The following is a 13719-nucleotide window of genomic DNA, read 5'->3' as shown; positions in this document are numbered from 1 at the left end:
TGACTGCTGTACCCCAGGAAAAAAGTCACAACGATAACCAGCAACCATGATGTATCATGCCACCAATGCTAGCAGCAGAATGACAGCATATTCAACTGGGGTTTCAGCCATGCTAACGCTATGCTGGTTGTAGCGATGTCAAAGCCGGCTGGTCAGTCGCTCAGTCCACCACTTTGGTCCAGACTGAAATGTCTCAACTTTTAAATGGACTGCCATGAAGATTGGAAGATAAGATACTGCTGAATTTGGTGAGCCACTTATCCTTTAACACAACCGCAAGATTGAGACTTGTGGTTTTGTGTGAAATGTCTCTATCAGAAGGACTGCCGTGAAGTTTGGTACACAAACTCATGTCCCCCTCAAGATGAATTGTAACAACTCTGGTGGTCCCCTGACACCATCATTCCGTCAAAAGGTTGATTTGTCCAATACTTTGTTTTATGGCCAAACACCTGCAACACAAATTACATTCCCATAAGCCTCAGCAGTACTTTGTGTTTATTGCTAATTAGCAAATGTTAATATCCCAACACCCTAAACTATAATTGTGGATATGAAAACATTAGAGCACACCTGCTAAACATCAGCACGTTGTTATTGTGAGCAAGGTAGTATTCAGCCCAAAAAAAACACTGTCTTGTTAATACTTGTGTTGCTGTTTTAAAACTGTAATACAGCTATGTAGTGTAGTGTGTAGCGTTGTTGCTTGTAGCAGTTTTAATACAAATATTTAATTAATATCAAAATATATAGTTTTATCATCCTTCCGTGGATGTTCGCTACAAGTGAAACATTAAAATGTACTGTATACAAGAAAATGAGCTAATCTTGCGGTCCCTGTTATTAACACAAATCATTACTAAATCTCATAATCCACTAAGAGGCGGTAGGTATGACATCCATGTGTTTGAAACATGCAGTAAGTAAGTTATTCATCTGATTCAGACCCCAACATTTTCAGATCAAGAGACATTTTAGAACACTGGGTCGAGGAAAAGCATTTTCCTCCTTTAACAGCAGATAGCTTTTCTACCGATGACATTACTGAAAGAAACATGTTAACACTTGTTGAAGAATACGGTGACAAAATACCATATTACAATGATAGGGCAGTTCTAAGAGAAACAGGAACATTCTCATTTCTTTGACAACCGAGTGCAGAAACACAGCACAGACACGGACCGCCTGTCACTGTGATCTGAATGTGCCTATAGTGCGTGTGCTTTATCAGATGAAGTGTGGGTGTGAAGGACGCTCAGAGTCATGTGGCCATCAGAGGACAATAGAGCAGCTGAGACGAATAGACTGGAGATGGACTTATGGAGACTGATGGAGATGGATGGAGTCGTGGCTGTCCTCCGCTAACGTCCTGCAAGGTCAACGGCAACGCCGCAGGACCATGTGTGCACCCTGGGGTTGGGTATCCGTTACGTTCTATCGATCCTGATGGATTCTGCCTAGACCCGGCGGCAGACATAAATCTGTGGGTGGGCATTTGATTACCGTAAGCGGGCTCAATGTAAACAGAACAGGTGGCGCACGTGAGTGTATTGATCAGGTTTATTATACCATTATAAACACATCCTCCCTATCTATACGTAGCATATGCGTGTCTGAGTTTCTGGATACAACAGTGAAGTCATTGACAGTTAATATATACGTCAGGGTACCTGGACTGCCGAGGAAATGGAACGCAGCTATTGGCCGCATCCAAGAAGTGGACGTAATGTCGGACCAGCAGAGCGATACAGGTACTAGTAATATAAACCACTTGGGCTTAGCTGACTGTAAGGGTGTCCAGGGGGGGGATAACATATAGTATGATATAGCAAGTATATTAATGTATATATAGCAAAGACAACAAAATGATTGGCCAATACATGACGTGACTACATCGCTCAGCTGTCAGGACCATGGACAGCGCTGTTTGTTGTACTGGGTGCTTATGTCACAGCAGCGCCGGCCAGAGAACTGTGTGAAAAGGAGCGGTGGAGAGCGATTGATAGACGGACAAGGGTTTATTATCCTGCTTGTTTAACAGGGTTGTAAATATTTTTTCGGCCCTATATTAGAAGGGAAATGATAGGTAAGTTAAGGAACAGAGAGAGAGAGAGAGAGAGAGAGAGAGAGAGAGAGAGAGAGAGAGAGAGAGAGACTTGCAAACAGCTGTTTCTACGCACCTTCCCCTGCTGGTTTTGACTGTTAGCATCGTTCATAAATATAAAAACGGGCTCCCTCTTAGTAGGCTCTGTTTGAGTTTACAGTGTACAGAGCATGGGATCACACATCACAAGCTCCTGACTCTATGGGGGGGGCACAGCAGCTCTGTGGGTGGGCCAGGACCCCCCCCCCGGGGCCCGCCTATAATGCCGGGCCTGATTTTGCCTCTTATCTAATCCTCGTTCAAATTCTCTCATATTATCTGAGCCAGAAAATAGACTAGAATGTGTTAAACGCCAAATAACAGAAAAGCCACTATCAGCAGATTTCCACCGCTGGAAACTCAAATCACAGACATGTTTCACATATGACTTTTCAGCATGTCACAGTTGGTAAAGCACAGGAGTGAACAATAAAATGAATGACGTCTGAATTTCATTTAGCTGCTTCAGTTTCAGAGCCGTGGAATCGTGCATGCTGGCTTACTGTCACAGCTCACTGAAATAGAACAGAGTCATTGTTATTAGTCACACCTCTACCTTTCCTTCTATGACATGTCAAAATGACTTGATGAAAAAGACTCGTTATTCAGTCTGAAATCGTATTCGTTATTGCATTACTCATTTTCAGTTGACACAGAAGCTGCAGTCGTTGATGGGACAGGTTGTCATGTTGATCAAAGAAGCTGCTTCTATCAGCTTGTTGCCATTTTTGTTGCAATTTTTCTTCCACCATTGTTTCTGTTCCCAATGTTAATCCTGTCCATAAAGCTCTACTTGGCTTTTTTTTTTAACTTGGAAAAGCCTGTTAACAAGCAAAACAATCATCAGCGATGATTCAGTTTGAGGCAAAACAAGTCTGGTCTAAAGCCATGCTAGCAGCTCTGTGAGGCTATACTAAGGAACAGTGCTGCCTTGAGCTGAATGCTAACGATAGCGTGCTAACACGTTCACAATGACAATGCTAACATGGAAGTGTTTAATAAGTGTAACGGTTACTATATCCCCGTCTTAAATGAGAAGGTTAGCATGCCAACATTTGATAATTAGCATTAATCAAAAAGTAGACGCTGATATGGCATGATGGCATTTTGCAGGTATTTGATCATAAACAAAAGTATTCAAATTGTGACCTGATGATGGCGCTAGATGAAGGGTTGCAGGTTTCATCAAAGTTATTACAATTCATTCTGGAGGGAACCAAATGTTATGGCAAACCATCCAATAGAAGTGTCACCTCATGGTGGCGCTAAATGGAAATTCAGGAGATCACTAAAGTGATTAGGATTCATCATTTGGGAACCATGGGTGTCCATCAAGTAGATAAGACAAAAGACCAAAATAAACACTGTCTATGTTAACATGCGTAAGTCACACGTGTTTTTACTTGAGTTGGACATCCTAACATTATACTATCTCTGTTTCATTATACTATATCATTATTTATATTAATACAATTCTGCACTCGTATATCCAGCTGAAAGACACATTTGGAAGCACTGGTGCATGTGGAGGCCCATCAGCCGATTGTAGAATTGAAGAGCACTGTTATCCCCGTTCTTGTACTGGCACCAGAACCAGCTCTTGATACCCAAACCCAACACCACCAAAGACAACACACACACACACACACACACACACACACACACACACACACACACACACACACACACACACACACACACAGAGTTTCCCCTTCACTGAGCCCTCGGTGTAAACACTGTAAATAAGCTGCCTCCTATCGACAGAAGAGGCTATTATAATAAAACTATCCCCGGCTTTACTGAGGTGCAAGCCGTGTGTCTCTGTTGGTGTAAGTAAACAGATTCTCCCTGACATCAGCAACTTCTCCCCAGCACACAAAAACCCGGCGTCTAGGCAACTGTGGGCTTGGTCACAGTTACCATGGAGACGTATTCCCGTCAGCAGCGGCCGCGTCGAGGGTCGAGGGAGGGTGAGCAGCACGGGGGAGATACTGTGTGATATCTGACAGCAGAGAGATATGTGGCATCAGGGGTGACAAGGTTCGGATATAGTGTTTGGGAAGACGACGAAAAACATACAGTACACACACACACACACACACACACAAAAAGAAAGAGCGAGAGAGAGAGAGAGAGCATGAGAGATAATGAAATAAATCTTGAGAAAGACAATGAGAAGCAGTACGAGGCAGCGAGAGCAAGGTTCCCACCGTGGCCCTGATGGAAAATTCCATGATTTCTCTCTGACATTCCTCGGCTAAATCAGAGCACTTGGATTTATTCCCTCTTGATTCGTTAATGCTGCTCTTCAACTCAGCAGAAAATGCTCTGAAATTACAAGCAGGTTTCCATACTTTGTACAGCCAGAGACAACTAGCTGGAAAGCATCTGATGCAGAGCAATAATGTGTGAAATACATTCTGGTACTTTCTGTCTGAGCTGGATTTGGATGTTATATTGTTCTGGATGTCAACCAGCACATCGCAGCGTCTACTCCAGGAGACGCTCTGCCCTGGATTACAGTCTAGACGGGCTTGGCCGGCCCGGGAGGAGACAGCACAGCCGGGCGTGAGGCGCGATAACGCCACATGCACACTCTCTGTGTTTCACAATTTACTAGTCTGTCAGTCTGAGTTGAAGCCAAAATGACTGCTTCAGCAGGGAAGGTAGAAGATAGGAGATACTTGGGAGAGGGAAAACTACTTGGAAGTTGATAGCAGGAATTCAAGATTCTTGCACTCAAGTCGTCAGCCTCAGCTGATGACTGCATTTATAGACCGAGGCAGAGAGCATGCTTGGCTGACCTTTTGCCGTGTCTGAGGTGCACTCCACACTTAACTGGCATTGAATTTGAATATCAGGTGTCATTTAGAAAACAGGGAAGCTTTTAGATTTTGATGTCGAGCTGCAACTCGTGATTTTTCCCATTATCAATTAAACTGCAAATTATTCATTTAATGGTCAATAAAAGGTCAGAAAAGAATAAAAAAGCAGATTCTTAATTGTGAGCTGAAGCTGTATTTATCTTTCTTGGTGTCCAGTGTGGTGACAGGTTCACTATAGGTTCTCACCGCTCAGTGTGGTCATACAGTAGAGTGGTAGACAATACATTCAGGGATTTTGCATCACCCAGTAAACTGTGGAATGGCTGCTAATAAAGTGCACGATAACTTTAACAATATGACCGTAATGTCTATAAACAAAATTTTTTAAAAAACAACGTTGCTAATAAAACCTAAGACGGACACAAGTAGAAGCTGGAGAGGCAGTAATGTTATATGGTGATGTGATGTTCTGTAGTTTGTACTATAAATGATATGTATAAATGTTTGTGGCAGAAATAAATTACGGTTACTGCCACAAAATAAATAGGACAAAGATGTTTGTGTTTCAGTGTGGACAGTTAACTTCTAGAAAACAATCTGAAAACACCACCGTGGATATGACCATGTTTGACCATGTTTGACCATTACTGTGGACATTGTTTGACTACAGGTCAGAGGTCAAATGGATTCAGCACTTTCTTGTGAGGCAGCAGTTTCCTGCTGAGGAACAGGTTCAAGCCAAACAATCATCCGGTAGCTCTGCTTCATCGGCCGAGAGCGATGTGACCGCAAAGACCAGTATACGCATGTGAGAGGTTTAGCGAAGGGCACGTTCAAGTTTTTATCTCAGACTAGAGCCCCGCAGGACTATAGCAGACCTTCACTTCTTAAAACAAATGGAGCAGACAGGGTCAGCGGCATGGCCGAGTGAGTCTCACCACTTCAACACGGAGGTATGTGACCGTGGAAATGGAGAAGTTAACACCACTTTGGATGACTGATCTAAGAACAACTCCGGGTTCCGACTGCAGTCACTGAAAACACTCAAAGCACAGCGTTCCGGGTTCAGTGATGGGAATGTACTGTAGCTCACACACAAGGGTTAATAACATACTCATTCAAAATTCTATGTTTTTCATCCCGATTAACACTGATGCGCGCATGTTGTTGTTTTTTCTGACCATCAAAAAGAGAGAGTGCTTTTCTAAAAAGCAAAAAAAAAAAGGAATCAGACATATTGACTTGTTGTCATGAGGCAACGATTTGCACTGCATGCTCAATTTATCTTCTCTCAGCCTTAATAAGCTTGAGACTAACTTCATTTGTGTGCTTATTTAACTGTAGCTTGTTCAGTTGCCTTCTAATGCTACTCATTGGACTCAGGGTGGAGTGGTTGTAAAGTTGCCCAGCGCATATTAGAATGACAAGATACGAATAGAGCAACATTTCAAAAACAACTTCCCAAAATGCAGTAGATAGATGTCTTCTGAAGTGATAACACAATGCACCTTACCTGTATGTGATGAAGCTTGGAGGATGTCATTACCAGTTTGTCACCCAGCAATCTGCTGCAGACAGACATCCAGCATACTTCACAAACATACAGATACAGGCACAGCATCTGCCGTATCGTGAATTCTTTTAGTACCCAAGAACTAAAACCTGCCCCTGGTCCAACAGAATATAGTCTCATATACGTCACACCTGTCCCCAGCTACGACTGGTATCATAGTAAAAACAAGGCTGTGTGTGTGTTAAGGATCCCCTCGATAAAATCCAGGATGATCTCTAAAATGTGTCCACATGCTGTAAACTTAAATTGACTTTAACCTGAATAAATCTGCCATCTGTCGCCACGATTTTGCCTCATGTCTATCTGTGTGCTTCCTGATTTAAAGCTGGTTTTGTCCAAAATTACAATCTGCTCAACCTTCAAACATGGATTCACACATTTTTCATATCCCGACTTCTTGATTGTTTTGCTTCCTCTTTGTGCTATTCCCACTTTAGGCTTCTTTAATCTTAAATCTTCTTTAATAGGCATCATTTGATTGATAAACCAGCTGTAAAATGTCTCCAATGTATCCAATCACGAGTCCTAAACTGCAAAGATATACAGCTCTCTATCGCATATGACACAATAAAACATCAGATCTAGGGCTGTTGCAATAGCCTCAGTACTGTACTATTGATGAGCCAACCGCAAGGAATGGCAAGCAACCGCCACAGCCGCTATGTAACCTACCTGAGGCAGCCGGAGGTGTTCTTGAAGACGGTGGTCCACTCGGCGTCGCGGGGCTTTGAATCCTCGTTTGGCTCGTGCTCCCAACCCGAGTGGGGAATAATAACCTCGTTGGTCAGGGTCTGCAGGCCGTGGTTGATGATCACCATCTTCAGGGGTTCATATGACGACAGATTCCACAAGGTTCCTGTGGGGGAATCAAAAAAGAGATATTAAGAGGATAGTGCTAGAAAGGGAAAGAAATAGGTGATTTGGAAAGAGGATTATAAGGAGAAATAGGGAGGATAGAAGAGGAGAGAAGAAGATGAGGAAGGTGGAAGAGGAGGAGAGTAAAAGTGATGCAATATAACGGCAGCTGTATAGCGGCAAAACAAACTGTAGTGCAGACTTTAGGATTACAATCAAAAACACATTAAGATCGGAGGTACACCACTTTTGAAAAAGTCATATTGAACATTATAAAAAAAAAACACTGTAATAGTTTTATTATTTTCCCACGAGGGCTTAGCCGACTATCACAATGTTGTAATCCACACAGAGTTCATAGAGGACAATACTCACTGTGATATCTCTATGATATTCTCATGCTATCGCTATAGGAACAGTGAGGTTACAGGAAGTAACCTTACGATGCTTAATCTTATTTCTCAACTAATGCAGTATCACTTTTGAAATAATATACCACTTGGACCTTAATTTAATGCATACATATGCTGTATTCAACTACTTTGGCAAAAAGCACACAGATGTGTATCCATCACCTCCTCTATTCTCTCATCTAAACAATCCAAGCAGGGGAAAGCATCTTCTATTTACCTGAACACCTCCCTAACAGGCAGCCTATTTGCTACTTCTGCAAAAGAGGTAAACTAAATTGAGCTGTGGTCTGTGCATCCTGAGGTTTCACAAAAGAGAGGCGGGCAGACAAAGCAGAGCGGAGGACGCTGTTGGCAGCAAAGCCAGGCAGCCAAACCCCGCAAAAATAAAAGGTCTGCGATAAAGCGTCAGCATCAGATGGGTTTTCACATAGAAGACACATAGAAGCTCTGGTGCGAGGCAGACTCTGGTTTGAGGAGAACAAAAATGTTACAACAAAAATAAAAAAGAAACTTTGAAGTCCATGTTTGATGTGAACAGAGTTTCTGTTTTTAATACACCATCGTCCTGATCTCTCTCTCTCTCTCTCTCTGCCTTCGTCTCTCATCACTTATCTCACTATTTCTTTTCTCTTTTGATATTCAGGCATTTAACTTGCATTCTGATCTGAAGATCTGGTACTCCAAAGCTGGGGTTTACAAAGTCTGACAATATTGCCATCATTACAAATATGCCAAATTAGTTAATGACAGTTCCTGTTTGCAATGTACCCATGGATGTACAGAAAACTATCACTGGATTACTTTAATTATGAAGAAAATATGATGTTTAACATAAATATAAGGAGCATCATTTCTTCCTAATTGGATGTATGCACGTTAATTCTCTCCTATAATATAATATAGTTATACAAAGGATATTGGTGGTAGGCCAGCATGGCAGCATTGGGGCAGGAAAGCTACACTTCCTAACCCAGAGATGGAAATAAAATGAAACAATAAGGACATCGACTAGGCTGGTTGGACAGAGATATCAAACTAACGAAGTGGGAAGAAAGGGGAAAAAAGGAATCTCCACCAACCAACTTTGGACCTGCTCGCTCCAACCCCCTTTCCCTTTTTATGATAAAATCATGCTGGACCCTGCAGCTGTGCAGCCCCCCTACTGCCGTCCCTGGGCCTTAATTGGCTCCATGAGCTGTGTGTCACACCACTGTGACAGCTGGCTGTGTTGGTGAACGGTCCAAATCAGCCATCCAGACTTCAATGGCCAACTTTCAGCTGTGTTTAGAACACCAACAGGCTCCTGTCCTTTTAGCCTCACACAGTAACTTTGCCTCACGTCTCTCCCTCCACACCCCCTCTTTCAACTGTCCCACGCCTCACAGTTTGAAAAACCCCGGTCCAAAGAGAACAACGACTGGGAGTTACAGCATTAAGATTAAACAAACACACGCAGGAGAGCTCGAAGACGCATGCACTTTGTCTGACATAAAGGACCTGACACACTCGTGCACATACATACATACGCAGACAGCCACAGTCTGCGATTCCCTCTTGCCCCACAATAACAGACCATTAGCAGGGCAATGAAAATGTCTCGCCCAGTTCCTTAAAACGGTTTCTGTACATTTTCCAGATGGTCATTATTTCCTCTATTAAATCATAAATAAAAGGCTCGGCGGACAGGCCAGGGCTAAAAATAAATCCATTCCTTCTGGTGTGGTTGGGCCTGCAGAAAACTGGTTTCCTTCGCCAAGACATTGAAAAAGGAAAAATAAAACGTATTAGACTAATCCGCATACTGTGTTCTTGTGATATTTTAATGCGGTTCATGACCTTTGCTACATAAGCCCATCACAGTGCCATATTCTATCGGAATCTGTGGTTCCGGTTGGTGACTAGACCGGCTTCCTGTGCGTCACAGACCACCAGGCTTCCAGTATCTTACTGGGAAGCCATTAGATGTGGAAGCTGAGGTGTGGCTCCATGGGCCACTTTCACACACAGACACCTTATTGCGACGCAGGATATTGACCACACACTAAAGCCTCGAGCCAACTTAATATAATCCTGTGTGCTTAACAGATCATGTTTATGGGACTGGAAGTTCAGTGAGAAGATTTAGCATGTTGGACAGTGTGAATGATGTGCTGTGATTTTACTAAATAATTGTACTCTTTATATATCCTATAGACACAGGCCTTGTATGCCCATCAATAACCTCAAACTATCCACTTAATGTTTCTTTGTCAATGCCAAGGGGCCTACGGATAGAAATTACTTTGTAGCGAAATCTGGAACAAAGCATATTTTCTTTTTTATTAATGGATTTTGTAGCTGGTCGCTGATGTGCAGTAAATAAGTTTAATAACAAACTAAATAAATCTGATTCACAGAGCTTGTTGGGAAAACGTGACCTGAGAGTAAACATTGCCCGAGAGGCTAACTCCAGGGCAAAATGCCCCCTATGCTCCAAACAAACAATGTTCAGGTAATTACACTGTTGAATGAAGGCTGGTTTAATTTTGTGCTTCATGTGTTTACTGTAAATTTCATACCTCTACAAATTTTCAAATTGATTTTTCTTTTTGTCCCCCCCAACCACTTTCATGGTACGGTAAACTTGGACGAAAACAAGCTGAGATGTTATTTAAACATATGGATGCTCTTTCATCAACATAATCGAAGCTCTGATTGAAGAAATTACACCAGTATTATTTAATAACACGTTTGTTTTCTGCCTTAATTGCTTATTGTTATCTACCCAGACCTAGCCATGGTTCAAACCAGGTGTGTGTCTGTTCAGGCTGGTCTCAGCCAGGATATCATACCAACCGTTGTTGGTCTGTTTCTGTGTGTAGTTGTTGAGTCACTGGTTGAGTTAATTAGTTTAGCATTGTCTGCATGTTTATTGTCGTTCAGGCGTTTAGATGATTCTACCTTCAAGTGCCCCTTCATTTTCTTCTTTTGGTTGAAAATAATGAGGTACACCCTGTAAGTATAGCTCGAGATATCACAAACATTACTGTCAGTTTCTTCAGAGGTCCTGTGTACTTCTACTCTAATCACAGTTTTCTCTTGGTACCAAAAACAACAGGTATCACAGAAAACTTCACATTGCTCACCGACAATGGCTGACGTGAGCTTGACTCATTAAAGTTATTCCTGGTGCTGCAGCAGTCAAAGCAACATCTAAACCCTCTGTGGCGCACAGTATCAGCTCATGCATTTAAACATATCTGCATACATGCAGGAGTGAGAGAGACAATGTTTCATTATTGAGAATTATGAGTTCATTGCAAATGAATGACCCAACACAATGAAATCCAAATGAGAACAAGTTAACAACAAGATGTGATTTTTTTTTGTTGTTGCAAAAGAGCAGGGGAGTCATATTAAAAAGTGGATTTTTGCTATTTTAATCAGTTTACTATATGTAATTTGCTATTTCGTAATTGCTCTTTTAAAGTCTTATTTGACTTTTGGCCCTCCGAAAGTATTGTTTTTAGTAACCCACCCACTCCTTCCCTGGAGCATATTTCCTCCACTCTCTTTTTTACAGGGTCAATTTTGTCCTTTATTTTAACCACAAGCATGAAAGCGAGAGGCAGTATCAGCACCCAGGCATGAATCACATTAACAACAAATGTGCTCTTGTGGTGTGTGTATGATGGCATGCCTGCCTGCCTGCCTGCCAGGCTGACGGCTTGATCACCTCCATTAGCATCAGCTGTACCTGTGACGAGCAACATTCAACATGCAGTCAGCACATGAAGAGCTATGTGAGCTTACGGAAGGCAAGCGGTGAATAAAGAAAACATAAATGTCATACAGTGCATGGGAAATACTTGGTACCTAGGAACAGTGCATTAAAGTCACAGTTGGTTTGCTCAAATTGTCACTATATCCTGCCAGGAGTACATACAGACACAGATAATTGTGCCCAAAGAAAAACAACCAATCAGAGCCGAGGAGTCCGACCGCAGCTGTCTCGCTTGGTTTTGGCTCGACTGTTTACAAGATGGCGGACGGGTCACAAACTTTTCTCATTTTACAGCTGTGTTGAGTGCTTCTACGTCATCATAAAACAGCCCGTATCAAACATACAAAATGTAAAATATGTCAGCATCTATCTATTACTTGTCAAAAAAAGCAATTTGCAATAACTAACAAGGTCATACACACCTCAGTACCTACTTAAGAAACCTAAGCCTGGATGGAAAAAGTACAACTCCACCATGCAAACTTTCTCTGTGCACCCCCCCCCTCGTGGCTTTCACCAGGGAGGCCAAACCACCTCCGGTACTCCAGCTGAAACATTGCTCAGGCCGTGAATTCAGTCAGCTCTACGCTGATCACATATGCCAGAGGGGAGGCTAAGGCATGTCTTTGTGGGTGGCTGTGATCCATCAAGAACGACAGGCATACAGCCCACAGACACAACGTTGTTTATTAAGGTGACAGAGTGCTGTGGAAGTGACAATCTCCATCCCGCCACTGTTTCAGGCCGGAGACTCTGTATCAGGTTTAGTCTATTTGCTGTCTTCTGTCAGCTTGTCGGTGGAAGGTGGATTGGGAATGTCCCGCTGTCTCGTGCCACTGAGGCAGATACCGTGCATGTGTGATGACAAAGGCTCCTTAATATGGATTTGTTTTAATTAAAAAAACTAATAGTTGTTTAGGTCAAACTTCAGTGAGCCGGTTAAAAATCATTGTGTTACATCTTTCTGTTTGCATGATAAATCTGACCTGAGTAAAGATCCATCGCGTATAGCTGGAAGTAAGCAATTGCTGAGCAGAAGAGGACCAAGTGCAAATGGTGTTCCACGTCCATCTGCATGGAGGCTTTGGCAATAAGATCTTAATGCATCCAGGATGTTCCTTCCCATGGGAAAAAATAAGTTATAATACGGATGATTTTAACTTACATTGTCACTTTTCTCACAAGTTTGCTATCCAGTAAAGTCAAGTTTCCCTGCAGGGCCATAAAGAAACAGTCCAAGACTTTGCCATAACCTTCAATAACTAAGTCCAACTGCTTTCAAGATCTTAAAATGTTATTCCTATCTGGTTTATTCATGTTGTTTATCTGCTGAGAGCTTTATCTTCTTAAGGGGTAAACAGTCTGGTTTAGTTGGTCGTGAAGGAAACCATCTGAGGAGCAGAATGTGCGAAATAAGTTGTAAAATAGATTGTGATATATTGCTGTAAACGGAACTCATTCAGCTACAAAAACATCCCCAAAGAGTTCTGAGAACGCGTGTATACATTGCCGACGCTATGCTTCTATTCCTAAGAGGGAAAGGCTATGAAGAACCCGATATGCATGTAACAACAATCTGTCTCTTTTCCCATCAACCTGTGAATTGCCTTTCTTGTTTTCTTTTGTGTAAAATCCAATCCAGCCAGAGGGTGAGTTGAATATCATTAACTGCCTCTTCAATCATTCACAAACAGACAGTTTTGATTTGTAAGAGCACGACAAATCCTAACAACGCTTAGATTAAAACCTAAATGACAAGATGGGGAGCAAAAGAGTCAAGTTGTGAGCTGAGTTTTAACCGCATGTTTCCTCCTGGTTCTCTTTTTATTCATGTTCCTTTCTTTTACATCCCCCTCTCCTCTGACCCATGGGAGGGATGTGGGGGCTGGAGGAACTGGGACCTGGACTGGGAATGGGACTGGAGCTGAGGCGAATTAAATTTTCCAGTCACCACTGGCAGATATGTTGCTCTTCTAGCAGGGCTATTCATTTAGTTCTGCCCATTACTGTTCTCCTCCTTCGCCTCCTCCCTCCTGTCCTTCTCCGGCTCACCCCGTATGCTATCCATCAAGCTCTTGGTGCTAAAGAAGGAGGAAGAGGAAGGACTAGGCAAATTGTGCAATATGCTCACATACATACACACTGAC

The 13719-nt window shown here is 42.4% G+C and overlaps 1 protein-coding gene across 1 annotated transcript in view; it reads right to left on the bottom strand.

Moving 5' to 3' along the window:
* Positions 1-13719, bottom strand: part of arvcfb (ARVCF delta catenin family member b) — a 104200-nt gene that overhangs the window by 41070 nt on the left and 49411 nt on the right. The window contains exon 5 of the mRNA XM_079160447.1: positions 7214-7397. Coding sequence (XP_079016573.1) covers positions 7214-7397 — 184 coding nt within the window. The remainder of the gene's footprint in view (positions 1-7213; positions 7398-13719) is intronic.

Source organism: Pholis gunnellus (assembly GCF_910591455.1).
Source record: "Pholis gunnellus genome assembly, chromosome: 6".
Taxonomy (NCBI): Eukaryota; Metazoa; Chordata; class Actinopteri; order Perciformes; family Pholidae; genus Pholis; species Pholis gunnellus.
The sequence above is the reverse complement of the archived record's forward strand: the minus strand, read 5'-3'. Positions and strand labels throughout refer to the sequence as shown.